This window comes from Labrus mixtus, chromosome 6 (assembly GCF_963584025.1).
Source record: "Labrus mixtus chromosome 6, fLabMix1.1, whole genome shotgun sequence".
NCBI lineage: Eukaryota > Metazoa > Chordata > Actinopteri > Labriformes > Labridae > Labrus > Labrus mixtus.
Window position 1 is genome coordinate 5,089,326 of NC_083617.1, and position 15,176 is coordinate 5,104,501.

Here is a 15,176-nt window from a genome sequence, read left to right on the forward strand (position 1 = left end):
ATCATCAAAACACCAAATGTATGCCATTAAAAACTCAGTGTAGGGAGCTGGTAGCCTAGTGGTTAGTGCGTGCGCTCCATTGTACGCAGGCTCCTCCAGGTCCTCCAGGCGGCAGGCCAGGTTCGAATCCCACCTTTGCATTAATTTCCTGCAGTTATTACCCACTCTCTCTTTCTCTCTCCGATTTCTGACTCAATCAACTGTCCTATCTCTGAATTAATGCATAAAAAAGCCCCAAAAATAAACTTCAAAATCTCAGAGTAACACATTACATGCACAAGGAGACACAATTCAAACAATTAGACACGATTAATAAAAACAACATATTCCTCGTAAGAAAACAGACTCCTTAGGTCTCCTTTATTGTCTTTGTGATTACTTGTACTGCAAACGTTTAAATCCCATTTCACTATATTTTTTTGTTTACAGCTCAATCAGAGTTTTCTGAGCAGGGCCGGACTGGGACTCGTTAAAAGCCCGGGAGTTTCATGTCTCAGACCAGCCCACTTTAGTTCAAAACCTTAAACTGGAGATGTATAATGTTAGCATTACTAGTTTGAAAATAGTCTGAAATAGTCTACAAATCAGTAAGTTTTTTTTCCCCGGGCCCTTTTCATATATGACTTTACTCTTTATTCAATTCAGTCAGTTAACATTGACTGAATGTAAAGATGTACACATCTGAAAATCATACAGTCTCTCTCTCTCTCTCAATTCACTTTAAATGAGCTTTATTGGCATGACAGATCAGCAATCCATGTTGCCAAAGCAGTACATAAAAATACATCATTAACAATAACTATTACTGAGAAATATTAAGTGTACTTTGTCTTAATTTGTCACAACCATGAACATATTTGAATATATTATGTCTGCTGTAATGATGAGCATTTTTCCTTTGGAGCCGGCCTCATGTGGAGATGGGGGCCGGAAGCTGCCACTTTCATTAATCAGTGAACAGTTTGAATTTCTGACAGCAATGATGTTATGTGCAGTAAGTCTGTCTTTTAGCTTTCAGTAATTGTGAGAATGTTTTTATTAAATTATGTTCATGCAGAGTGGCTAAAAGCAATCGTGCAGCACTCCACACTGTAATTATTAATCAACAGACATCAATCAACCCTTCCTTCGTGGTTTATGAATGAAGTCAGTCATGTCTTGAATTAAAGCAATTTTGAAATCTGTCTCATTTCACTTTACATGGTGACCACTTTGGGTCATGGGCTTTGTAATGGGGTCGGAAATGGGACTGATTCCCCAGGGCCCCAGTGGAGGACAGGATCCTTATTGGGTCTTAACTATATATATTGTTTTTGTTTTGATTTGTTTCTCTCTAGGTCATAAATGCTCATATAAATTAACATTGACGACATAAAGATTTTTATCTCTTAATAATGAAAAAAAAGAATTGTAAAAATCTTTTAGATGCTTAAAAATGATTCAAATGGCAAAAAATATGCATATTATATTACAAATTGACTTCATAGTTATGGTCATAATTAAAATGAAATTTAGTTTTTAAGAGTGTGACATAAAGTGTAAGTTCTTTAAAGCAGTCAAGATATCAAATTATATTGATGCATGTTTCAATACCACAGCAACAGATATTAAAGTTCTAGGCCCCCAATATTTTTGTTTTTATTCACCAAAAGTTTCACATCTGTAAACTGTCTCAGTTCCACAGATACACTGGCAATCGACCTGTGCAATTTAGACGATGTGCAGGATTTTCTTAAGGACTATTTCTTCTCTTAAAGGCTTTATATGCGATTTTTTGATCCAGCAGATGTCGCCCTTGAGCACCAGCATGAAACCAAAACAACTCGCGGTGCATTGTTGTGTTAGCATGCTAATGCTAGCGATCTTTATTATGCTCGTATCTTCACACTGCATGTAAATTTACCTGAAATGAGCGTGATCTAGAAACACAGTTAAGCAGTGAGTACAGTATGTTATTCTTCTTTTCTCTAGTCCCTCAATTAAACAACTTTTATTCTCGAGGGGAGGAGTCAGCCGGCCGTCCAGGCGATGTAAACAAAGTGAAGATAGGACTCTGAAAACTCTGAAAACATCACAGACAGTGGGACTCGGGTGTTACACCCATTGTAGACAGTCATGACTCACAGAGTTATTTCAGAGGATATACTTGATTTCTATTATATTTAAGTGTGAAAAATCACATATAAAGACTTTAAGCACCTTCCTTATTTAGACGTAGTTTTTTTAAACTTCAATAATTCTACAATTCACTTAGCAGACGCTTTTATCCAAAGCGACGTACATCAGAGAGTAAGAACAACACAACAAGTATCTAGAAAAAAGGGAACAATGTCAGTAAGACCAAACGAACAGCTTTGACTCGGAATTGAACACACAGGTGCTGACAGGAAGTGACCAGAGTCAAAGCGCAACATCAACAGCTGTTCTTGAGAAGAGTCAAGTTAGCGACTTGTTGTGAAGGTTGGATCAGACGCCTTTCATTGGTAGAGCGTAGTCGGCGGGAGGGAGTGTAGACCTGGATGAGAGAGTTTAGGTAAGATGGAGCCACTTTTGTAAGCGAGCAGCAGAGTTTTGTGTAAGACAGGTTGTGGTTGTAGCAGTATCCTAGAGTTGGATGAGGCTGTGGTGAAAGCCGGGCCCCCATGTGATTCATGGTGCCCAGAAATCCAGACAATCCCCCTGCTTTGGGTTTCATAGATTCGAGTAGAAGTTAAAGGCATTACTGTAGCTTTCACGTGCTAATACAATCTTTTAAACCTGCAATCATTTTGTGTCCATTCTGCAGGCCCGCCGTGTGAGAAGAGAAGAGCCCCCTGTGATCCAAATCCATGCAGGAACGGCGGCACATGTGAGGAAAACCTCAAAGGATTCACTTGTCTTTGTCCAGAAGGATTCAGAGGCCTGAACTGCGACTCCAGACTCGATTTGGATTGCATGTCGTACGCATGTCAAGAGGAACAAATCTGCGCTGCAGGGGAGCATGTGAGGATTTAATTTTCCCTTATTTTTTTAATGGAGGAGGAGATAAACAAGAAGCGGCACATAAAAATGAATATGGTGTTTGGAAACGAGATCAAATAGCTTCGTTCTGAAGGCTGCAACAGCAATTAATATTTCCTCGTGCAGATGAGCTAAGGGAAAGAGAGTGTTTGCTTCCTCTAGCATTTTGATTGAATGACCCAGCGCATACTTAAGTACCAGTTTGAAACGGCTCTCATCAAAAGCTTTTTTTTTGTAATTGGACACCTGCTGCAATGTGCACCTTTCAGTGCGAATATGTTTGTGGTTCCACTTTTTCCAAAGGCTGTTTCTAATGTTGCAGAGGATGCACTAGAGAAAATACTGTAATGCTCTAATTGTCTCCCTCTGACCTTTGTTTTGTTCATTACAGTGTGCTGAGTGCTCTACACACTTTCACAGCCTACATGAGAATACCGGAATAAGCAGGCCAAAAGGGGAATTAATCAAAATAACGGCTGATAGTGCTGCAGCCTGGCACGGATATATTTCAAGAAGCTTATTGTGGTATTCAAATCTCCTTAACGTTGGCACATATTAGCCTTTTATTATGTCACATTATAACAGAAAACAATTGTAGTGCTAGCTTCATATTAGTGTTTTAGTCACAATAGACTAGAGTAAGACCGAGTCATGACCGAGAACAGAGTTTATCAAGACTGTGCCATCACTAAGTTAAAGCAGAAGAAGAAAAAGGATCACAATAGTGCGAGTCCCACTCAGCATAGTAATAGGTACTCTAATAATGTATTTAATCTTAAAGGCAGGGTTGGTCATTTTCGAAAACTAGCATGATTTTGAAAGTAGCATTCCCTCAGTGCCCCGTCTACACACACCCCCATCCCCTCTATGCTCCTTCAAAAGCCACGCCCCCTCACTTACATGCACGAGCGCCGTTGGTCCAGAATTGGACCTGAGCTCATTGTGACGACTCATGATGTCGTCAACTGTAAATTCCGTCATCGTTGACGCGCTCTGAGTTTGGGCTAGTGCACGCTAAGGGGTAGAGAACGAGCAGGGAGACATGGAGGCATGTGATTGGTTCATCAGATTGGTACCTCGTGGCAGACATTGGTCAAAGTTTTTACAGGCTTACAACTGATACAGATGACGGATTTTCTTTGTTCCTTTTTCAGAGAACATGAGTTATTAATTTCTGTCTGAACCTAAAGAAAATTTCAACCTAAATATTAAAAAGTGGATCAGGAGAAAATGACCAACCCTGCTTTTAATTTACCTAGGTTGGCCCCTTTGAGATCAGAAATCTTTTTTTCAAGGGAGAGTATACAGTCATGTAACCTCATAATCTTTACCATAGCACCAATCCTCTGGAATTCTCTACCCATCTCGCTACGCCTTTCTGACTCTGTTGAGTCTTTTAAAAAACAATTAAAAACATTAATGTTTAGACAGGCCGATGGGTAATCAGGTCCACCCAGTGTACCTACTCATCTATGTTTTATTGTGCCAATTATTGTTCCTGGTTATAGCAGGATTTTATAATGTCGTCCATGACGTACTCATTTTTTCTTTTTTTCTTCTTTCATTGATGCTGTTGTTGTTTTTTGTTGATGTAAAGCACTTTGTGACCTTTATCTGCGAAAAGCGCTATATAAATAAACTTTACTATTATAGTAATACTATATATATATATATATACTATATACTAGTGACAGTGTCATCATATTCAATCTATTCTTTACCTACCTACAAGTAAACACCACACTACATTCTTTAGTATGCTGTGTGCTAACAATTTTAATTAGCTCACCATTTGCAGAAAAAAACATTCAAATTAGAAACCAGTTAAGTTGTTTGTATCACATAAAGTCGGGTGTTCTTCATCCAATCACATTGATTTTATTAGACAGGCTATGCATAGAAAGTTTAATGATATCCTCACAGTTGTGACCTTGACTGTTCTTGTAATTAAATTCCTGAATTGCTTTTTTTTTTTGTTGATGATGTTTGCAAAGTGAGCGACCTTATGCATGGTGTAACCCCTTTTTGTCTTGGATGTGATAGCTGACCTGGTTTATTTTTGCCTCTGTGTGCAGGACTCTGAGTGTGTCTGTGCAGATGGGACCGTGGCCCCGGTGTGCAGGAGGCGGCGGAACCTGTGCAGCCCGTCACCATGTCTCAACAATGGCACCTGTGTGTCCGGGGGAAACGATTATGCATGCAGGTGAAACGCGTTCAGGGATCTACAGTAATGGAGGCCACTGTCATGAGCACCTTTTATAGATGATTGGACGGTCTCGTGAATACGTTCTCCACTGAGAGTTAATAGAAAATGAGTCTCTTATTATTTTCCTCCCATTTAATGTGGTTAGGATTTACATTTTCCTTCAAAACTCGATGACTAATACCTACCTGTGTGGTGACTTAAAAGCCTCAATGTCGGCTGGTGATATAAATGATTTTTCTCTTTTTGTCCACAAATCCAATTTGAAGACTAAAACCAACAATGACTTCATTTTACATATGTTGTCAGTGTATCAAGAACCTTGTGTAGCTAATTTACCTGTGAGGATGATTTAATTATAGTTCAAAATATTGTAACTCATGCATGAAAAATGTGAATGAAAAATGACAAGTTGACGCTGTTACTTAAGGAATGTATTTGCCTTGTTAGACAGTCCAAGAAATGTTAAAGTAAAGGGATTTTGATAGTCATAGAAAGGAATAATCTGTGATTCATGATGCCCATTCAATTTGTCTTGATATGCTAACTCCGCTCATTTGACAATGCAGGTCATAAGAATGGAAAGAATCATTTATTACTCACTACCTCGCCCACACATGTTTCACAAAGAGGTCATCTTGAAAACAAAATCCTCACTCCCCCCCTGCGTCTTATAAGAGAAAAAAAAAAGAAAAGTGGCATCCTAGCGCTGAAGGTGAATTGATTTTCATGACACTGACCTCCTCTTAACAGATGTCTGCGAGGCTTCTCCGGGAAGAATTGTGAAGAAATAATTGACTACTGCGGGCTGCTCAATATCAACTGCCTAAATGAGGGATTGTGCTTGAGGGTAATTGGCGGATATCAGGTAAGTAATTCAATGATTCAGTCTCGATGAAATACTGCCAAGCCTGCAAGAAATCAGCGCATGTTGCACCTTTTAGTACAGTATGACCAGAATGAACATGGAGCAAAAGATCACAGATCTGTGATTACAGCTGCTTAAACAAAAATATTGATACACACAAAAAGGGGGGAAACAGGCACTCCAAGCTAAAAAAAAAAAAAAAAAAAGAGAAGATGCTCCTGTTTAGAGGATTTATGAAGTGATGTTTCGAGCCAACATGCTCTCTCTCTCAGACTTGAAGGTGTGATTTGTGAATCTTAAATACACACGTGAACCAACACAGCAGAAATTCATATTAACTAATCAGGTACTAGAAAAAATATACATGATTTAAATAGCATACTATCGCATAAAGCTAATTCAATAGAAAAAAACATTCTCTGTAGAATTCAGACATCCATAATATACACAGAGAACAATCAGAATCAGAATCAGGGGTTTATTGCCAAGTACATTTACACATACAAGGAATTTGACTTGGTGTATTGGTGCTAAACAATTAACAAGGAAATAAAGCAGAACTAGCAACAACTTAAATAATACAGTATAAGAAGCTATTACAATATATAAAATAGAATTTAAAGATGTAAAATATGAAAAAAATAAAAAACACAACATGTACAAAAGGTTCTAATGTCGGAGCTGTGCAGTGGACTATGAGATCTTAATAAGTATGAATACATCCTGCCCTAGCTTGGAAACATACAAAATCTTCTTTGGTTTCAAGACTCAAGCTTGACAACTAATGGCTCAGAGTGGCTACAATATGGGTGAAATATATACTGTATCAAATTGTTATGGGACAGATCTGTTAGTTGCATCATGTATTTGTGTAGTTTATCTAACATGGGATACTTCAAACACTAAATAATGCAAAATGATGTATTCATCCTAACATCACATTCACATGGAACAGCATGGTCCTTTGAACACATTTGGCTCTAACATAAATTAGGCTGCAGCATGTCTGCATAAAATGCCCCTCATCTTTGTTCTCCAAAGATATACAAGTCATATATTTATAATAAATAACAAAGAAAGTGGTCGATGTGTACAGACAGCAGTAATCCAATTCTAACTCATTAATCATGGAGAGTGTGTGGACACATCGCTCGGACTGACAGCTTCTGCTCTAATTTGCCTCTCTCTTGCTCAGTCTCTTCAAACGTGTTTTTTTTTTTTTTTTTACAACACCTGAGAGTGCTCCGTAATGCCCCATAGCTCCTAATTATCCTCCATCAGTCTTGTTCCATTAGACCACCGAGAGCGTTCTTAATCTAACATCCACCTTATAGAGGCTTCACGTCGGTTGAGGTCGGACGTAATTAAAAACTGTAACTCCCCGTGAATAGGGGTTTATGTCTTTTTTTTATACCTTTTTATTCTCATTGTTTTTGTAAATGTGGATTTTCTTTGAGTATGAAAACATCATTAGGTAGTTCATTAAAGGCAGCATGCTCATTTCATTCCCACCTTAATGAAGATGCTCTGAACAGGACGAATGAAAGCAGAGGATTTGTCGGGTGGATATTCAAGCAGTGATTTTAAAAATGAATAAAGTGCTGATTTCTTGCTTCAAGGGGTCTTTTGATCCAGATTTAAAAATACATCCTGTTACTTACAGTACATGAAGTTATCCATTAATTTGGGTCTAATGGTACCAGTCATTTGCTTTTAACAAAGTATGATTTTAGAAATTACAAACTTACTTTAATAATAATTCTTCTTATGGATTATACGTCACATAGCTGAGGCACTCTTCTGGATTTTTACCTTCACCCCAAAGTGATTCAATTAGCATGTATCCTAAAATTTAGAAATGATATTAAGTTGTAGCTTTTATTATGAGAGAGGCAGTAGCTCAATCTGTCGGGACTTTGGTTGAGAAGTGGAGGGTCGCCAGTTCAAGTCGCGGTAAGGACCAATGTATGGAAATTGGTCTGGTTGCTGGATATGAGCTAGGTGACTTTCCCCGTGTAGGGAACAAGGCACCAAACCCCCAACAGCTCAGGAGCGCCCCCTGTGTGCCGCCCCCTCACTCTTACATCTCTCCATTAATCCATGTCCACAGGTCCTGTTTGTGTATCAGTGTATTTCAGGTCTCTGTGTGAGTCATGGTCTCGGTCTCGCCCTGCCTTGGTCTTGGTCTTGACTCGGTCTCGATCCCTAAATGTCTTGGTCTTGACTCGGTCTCGATCCCTAAATGTCTTGGTCTTGTCTCGGTCTTGGAGCACTCCGGTCTCGGTTAGTGTAGAGACAGTAGAGCGAGGAGGAAATGCCGACAGCCAGTCTATAACTACAGACACGGCTGCATTACAGCTTGGACACTTTACTTCTTCTAATTCTGGTGCCGACTAGTGAGGGTGACCATGTTTAACCTTTTAGTCAGCTAGGTGTGTACATCTCTTATTTCTACAAATAATACACTTCGCAGAGCTCAGGAGAAACAAGGCCACTGTTACTGAGCATAAATGACGCTGCTTTAACTAATTTCTTAATATTTAAGTAAACAAAGTAATCTCAAGAGCGTCTCAACATGTAAGGAAATTTCACCAAAACTACCTTTTACTGTATGTGTATATAATGGGGAAATATAGTGAGAGAGTAGGGCTTTTCTAATATGGGTGAACTGACCCTTTAATTTGTTTACAGTCAACTCAGATGAAAAAAGTTGTTTTCTCCATGTAAGTTTAAAAAGGAATTTGATTCCTACTCTCACCCAAGTAGGAAGGTTGGTTGAAGGTTGGTCCTGGAGCGAGGAATGACTGGTATACTTAAGCAGTTACACGCTGTAGGCACAGGTTACAGAATACAAATAGAAAAAACTTCTTGCTGCTGTATAATACATTCTGATAAGTTCATGTGTCCTGCACTGTACCCTGACCACACACATTCAGTTCTGTTTTCCTCCCTTGCAGTGTGTTTGTGCCCCCGGATGGATTGGAGAGTTTTGTCAGTATGTAGGTGATGCCTGCCTGATAAAACCAAACAGCTGCTTGAATGGAGCCACATGCATTACAACGAGTCAGCCTTCCTCTCCCCCGCAACTCACCTGCAAGTGCCCCCTCGGCTTCACAGGTGAGATAGCTTTGCTTCATTATCTGTTCTTGCCCCCTTCCCATCTGCCCACCCGTCTGTCTGTTGGCAGGAAATTCACTCGATATGGTTAGATTATTTGTACAATCTCTTTTGAGGAAGGTTGGTCCTGGAGCGAGGAATGACTGGTATACTTACTAGGCACAGGTTTGGTTACAGTTATGAAATGTATACTTACTTATACTGTGTGCAAACAATGTATGCCTTATGCTTTGTAGACATATGAGGCAGCCATTTCTTAAATATTAGAACATCCACCTTTGGGGAAAAATCAAATGCAACACAGCATGCAGCACAGTTATCGCTTAATCTTGATTATCTTGTTTTTTCGTAAACACTTGAAGCCAAAACTGAATTGGACTGGATGAATTGCCAATCCCAATTTTCCTGTAATACAGTATTAACCTGTCACATCAGAGTGCCGTTTTCTTAGGGTGAAGGGGTCATATGGGAGCTCTTTGGAGACCTCTGGTCCATTGATTGCACAGTAGGTCAGTGTTACCCGTCAACTCTCAGTGCAAAGAATCAGCTCTGATTAATGTCTTGTTAGACTGAATCCCAGCCGACTGCTGCTCCATAACTGACCCCTGACATCTTACAACAATGCGGAGGTGGACAAGGTAATCAGTGATCCCAACAGTCATACATATGTTTTTCATTATCATGAGTACAAGTGCAGTTGTTGGTGCTTCACTGCACAGGAAAACTCAAAAAAGACCTTATCTAATGTAGCCTGGAGGCAATAAACGGGATGTCCTTTTAAATGCAAATGAATTATTAGATGTCTGTTTCAGGAAAGAAATTTGTGGTCGGCTAATGATTCAAAAAGCACAGGCCGACCACAGATTGTAAGCAAAGCACAGCTCTCTTGTCGAAGCTGTTTTTCAACCTTGAAGCTCATTTAGAAGAAGCCTTGCCTGCGTGACATTTCTAAGGCATGCTGTTGATTGCATTTAATCCAAGCACACTGGCAGAGGGCCTCCTAATTAGCTGCCAACTCCCAACATGGCTGAAACTTGTTAAGCTGTCAATGACAACTTGTGTTAAAAAAAACCAAAAAAAAAAAACAAGGGAACAAAGGAGAAACACAAAAAAAACACATTTTTCATTCACCCTGCTTTATAAATATTGCACATCATTAGGAATGGAGTGTGCCATTGAAGACGTCTTGTGATTGCAAGAACAATGTGCAGTCGACGGTGAAAAATCACCTCAACTAATAAGTATGCTGATTGCTGCTGTGATTTGTTTCTAGCAACACCCAAATGTTATAAATACAAATGGTTATATAATTTCATAAATGGATGAGCTTGTATAGCACTTTTCTAGTCTTCTGACTACTCAAAGCGCTTTTACACTGCAGGTCACACCTACACGATCACACACCTGATGACAGAGGTTCCTATGTAAAGTGACCATCTGAAGTAACTTATCCCAATCATAGTAATTCATACACTGCTGATGAAGCAGCGGAAGCAAATTGGGGTTAAGTGTCTTGCCCAAGGACACGCTGACATGTGGCTGCAGGAGCTGGGGATTGAACCCCCGACCTTCCCGTTGGGAGATGACTGACTCTACCAACTGAACCACAGCTGCCCCGATCTCTGTATGATCACTTTAATTTCTGTTATATGACTGCAAATATCACCTTACTATTTCTATCAGTATTTTTTTTTTTTACTCCTATAACCAATTAGCACCTGGCGCCACGTCCATTTCACTTAACTAAATAAAAACATTAAACATACCGATAGAACGTCAAAGATTCCTCAGGATGGTACGGTCCACAGCAGAACAGATTCTTTCTTTAAAGATTTATTGTTGTGCCCTTAATGGATAGAGAGGACAGTGGATAGAGTCGGAAATGACATGCAGGAAAGAGGCCACAGGTGGGAGGCGAACCCTGGCCGTCCGCTTGAGACGACAGCCTCCGTACATGGGGCGCACGCACTAACCACTGCGCCACCAGCGCCCCCAGAGCAGATTCTTTGTGTGGACTCGGGGCAGACTCTCAATGACTGTGTTGTTGTCTTTTGGTAACACTTTCTCTCACCTTTCCTCCTCCACTCTGATGATCTGATTAAGAACACTGCAAGGAGCTTCATTGGTCAACAGAGCTGTCAATCATGACCGTGTCTTTAGGCATTAAATAATGAATTAAAGCTGCTCAGAAAAAATGAACATTTTGGACATAAATCAGCACGAAAATAAATAACTTTTAGGACAATTGTTGTATAGTTTGACCCATGTCCCATCTGATAACATGGAGGAGATGAGGTGTATGACCTATACTGCACCCAGCAAGCAGAGGGAGCTCTAAATCTTTTGGCTTCACTCTCCAGTGACTGTGGCGCCATCCATTTTAATATACAGCCTGGGGCACAAATGCATAACTACAGCAGAACATCGGTACTGCGCTGTTATGGAATCAAATTGTGTGAAGCGTTAATGTCTCAGGTCACCGTATGGCTTTGTCTGCACCCACTCGTATGAATGTGTCCTGGTTCTTTTGTTGGTTTGTTTATTGTGTTAAAAGTCATGGCCGTTTTACAATCTAATCCCCCCCCTCCCCTCTCTACCTGCCTTTCTTTTGGTACAATAGTTGGATAAATGCAGCTACTCCATAATAGAAGATCTTGTGTGTAACATTGCTTATCTAAACTGTTTACTCTGCCTTTTAATGCTCTTTTTCTTGCCATTATGTGACTGAAAAAAACAGCAAAACAGAATGTGATCCTTGCCTGAGTCCTGATAGTACTGAGCAGTATGATTCTGTCCTTGTCTTTTTGGTTAAACAACCAGTGAATGTGTTTCTCCCAGCAGTGCTCTCAGCTTTTTGGCCTATAGCATATTTCCCAATCTCGCTTTAAGTCCTGACACACTCACCTGTCACTCAGATAAGCCCTTACATAGCACTACATGAATGAGATTTTTTTTCTCTCTCTCTCTCTTTCTGTTCAAAGCCGAAATCTGGTGCCACTTCAGTAATGGAAAATTGTCTCTTACACCATGGCAGGTCTTAGTGACTGATAGAATTCATCATTTTCTGCCATCTTGGGATTTTTCCGTTGGAATTTCCAGCCTCGCAGCATAGAAAGGCCAATTTAATTTCAAGCCTCACCCAGAAACCCCACCGTAGTCTATCATAGATCATAACTCGAGATACATTACTCAGGCCCCGGCGTTCACGTTTTTATGTTGGAGGGCTTTATTTTTCATGGCACAACAACTGTCGGCCTATGTATTTCACCGGTCTCATTCATAGACACTCTTTTCTTTTATAAGTGGATAACAATTTCAGACATGGAAACGGGACTTGCTGTGAAATGTCAGATTGGACTCCACCAAAGATCGATGAGTGCTTAAGAGATAAACCACCACATGAAATCTTTGTATTTGAACCTCTATCTGGAGAACGGATTGAAAACGATATTACTGATATTACTCGAGAGCAATAAGTGTTTTCTTCAAAATTCAATAAAACAACATTTAATTGGTTTTTCCATTGGATTTATAATCGATTTTATTTATTAATGTAACAATACACTAAACTAATGATATGTATCACAATACTGGGTTTCCTATATGTTTTTTTCTACAAATTTCTACATTATTGAAATTATTTACATAAATTAAATTGAAAAAAAAAGTATAATTGTGATTCTTGTATTAAAATCTCCTAAAAACAAAAATGCTAAATTCACTTTTTCTAATTTTTCTTTACAAGTATGAGTCATATTTTTTTTTTTTTTTACAAATTTGAGGTTGTATAGCTACTACTTAAAAAAACACATTTTTATTTCTAAAAAGTGACACTGATAGTCTTTTTGAAAATGTTATAAAAAAAAAAAAAGATTTTAAAACCAATCACAAAGAGAAGCCAATTCAGAACCGGGTACTGAAATATATATTTTTATCTCATCGATTTAAATTGTCCATATTTGTATCTACCTGTAAGTATAAAGACATTGCGGGGATTGATGCTAAATCATCATGTTCTATATAATAACAGCTTCTTTAAAAAAAGCTACATTACTACAGAATGGATTTTATTCAAAGTCATGAATGTGTGTAGGCGTTGCTCAGATTTAGTCGGACCAATTTGTATAATTTTCTGCTCCACAGCGTGTCATATTTTGTATATAATGACCTGTAGCGACTACAGTGCAGATGGTATCAATCATAGTGTTTGTGCTGTAGCATGAAGGTGCCACTGTCAAAAAGAGACTCTCACTTACATGTCATTGCTGCTCTGTTATTGATGACGGGACATTTTAAATTAATAACCAGCACTGGAAGACACACGCCCCCAACCACAGCAACTGTTGAGCACCAAACAATTCTCTGCATCCAGCAGCCTGCAACCCCCAACTCATCTTCTGTCTTCAGTTTGGACAGATGAGCTCTTCATTAAGTGTCAATTTTCATGAGAAGAAATTGAGCCCGTCTGTCCAGGGACATTTTCTTCCCAAGTCCCTTTTTTTTCTTCTAGGGGTTCATTTCCTGAATTCTAATTGATTTTCAGAAACAAGTGTTTTCATCTAATTGTTGCTCAGGAAGAAAAATTGCAGGGCAGCTGAAGGCATCTCTTTACCAACAGAATTTGTTATATTTTATTTTGTTAAAAGAAGACAAATGTAGAAGGATTTCTATGACTTCCCAGTTAAGGTTCATTATTAAATCCTCATTTGACAAAGAGCATTTCAGGGGTAACAGCATATAGCAGACTTTACACCTTACAATGCTTTTTTACTTTCTTTCAAAATGACAGTATGCATTGTTCCTGAGGTTTACGCCGAGAGCCTAGTTGTGTGCAGAAGATTTCCCCTCTCCAAAACAAACAGAGCCAGTCATAAAAACCCTGAATAAAAAACTGTTTCTTGTTGAAACCCTGTTTTTCTCAGATGCTCTGCGGTGAGCTTATTATATCTGAAGGGACTGTTCGCTGAGCTGCTGCTAACTTGTTAAGATTCTTGTCTTGTCTGCTCCAGAACAAAAGAGATCATGTAATAAAAACATGAAAAAAAAACAGTGAATAAAGTGGTTTGATGTGAAAATTCTCCAGAGCTGTTTTTGTGTGCATGTTGAGCTGGCCCTGACTTTGGATCAGCTTGACTCTATGTTTCAGATGACTAACATTCTTTTTCCAGTAAGATAATAAAGGTGAAAGTGATGTTCATGAGCCTTGAAACATTCAGAATTTTCTTCAACTGGAAATCTTAAATGAGTAATCCGTGGCACACTGAAAATTACTTTACTGTAACTTTATTGTGAGGGAACAACTTGTTTCGCCTGTAGCTTCCTCAGGTTCATTTGTAAATTTCAAATGTTTATGGAAGATGATTTTAGTGCATCTTATCAGACTAAAAAAAGTCATGCATGCTGATTCAGTTGTGATGAACTATAAAATCAGGAAAAATAGTCAAAGCTTTGTAGCCAACAGCCAAATCTGTTTCAACGTACACATTTCTAAAGCTCTACAGGTGTTTTCCTTTACGTCTTAGACCAAGCCAGACTAGCGTTTTCCTCTTCATATAGTCATCATAGGCTATCTAGCTGCTAGCATCCAAAGGTCAGTAGTAATGGTCATATCATCCAATAATCAGCTGAAATATTCAGATTGATGAGGCCCTAGAAGAGCAAATACAAATGTTAGGACTGACTCTTTCTTTTCTATTCGTCACTACATCCTCTTTCTTTGGACCTTCTGTTCATATAAATAGGCTTTAGGGTGTGTTGTATTTTAGATATCCAGACTTCCATCTGGGGCTCCTTACACTCAATCTGTCTCTGATTTCTAACTCAATCCACTGTCCTGCCTAGGGCTGGGCAATATATTGAGTGTTTAAACTACAGATGTTTTCATGCAAGAACCAGGTAAGAAAAAATGATTTATGTTGACATAGTTTATGTAGCGTCTTAACGTTTTACTTTTCTCCCTCTCTGCGCAAAACTCAAAAAACTGACCTG

The 15,176-nt window shown here is 39.0% G+C and overlaps 1 protein-coding gene across 1 annotated transcript in view; it reads left to right on the plus strand.

The window, feature by feature from the left end:
• eys (eyes shut homolog) overlaps positions 1–15,176 on the plus strand; it is a 203,562-nt gene that overhangs the window by 8,649 nt on the left and 179,737 nt on the right. Inside the window, exons 3-7 of the mRNA XM_061039619.1 lie at positions 2,786–2,839; positions 3,143–3,147; positions 5,076–5,203; positions 5,957–6,071; positions 9,029–9,188. Of these exons, the coding sequence (XP_060895602.1) occupies positions 2,786–2,839; positions 3,143–3,147; positions 5,076–5,203; positions 5,957–6,071; positions 9,029–9,188 (462 nt within the window). The remainder of the gene's footprint in view (positions 1–2,785; positions 2,840–3,142; positions 3,148–5,075; positions 5,204–5,956; positions 6,072–9,028; positions 9,189–15,176) is intronic.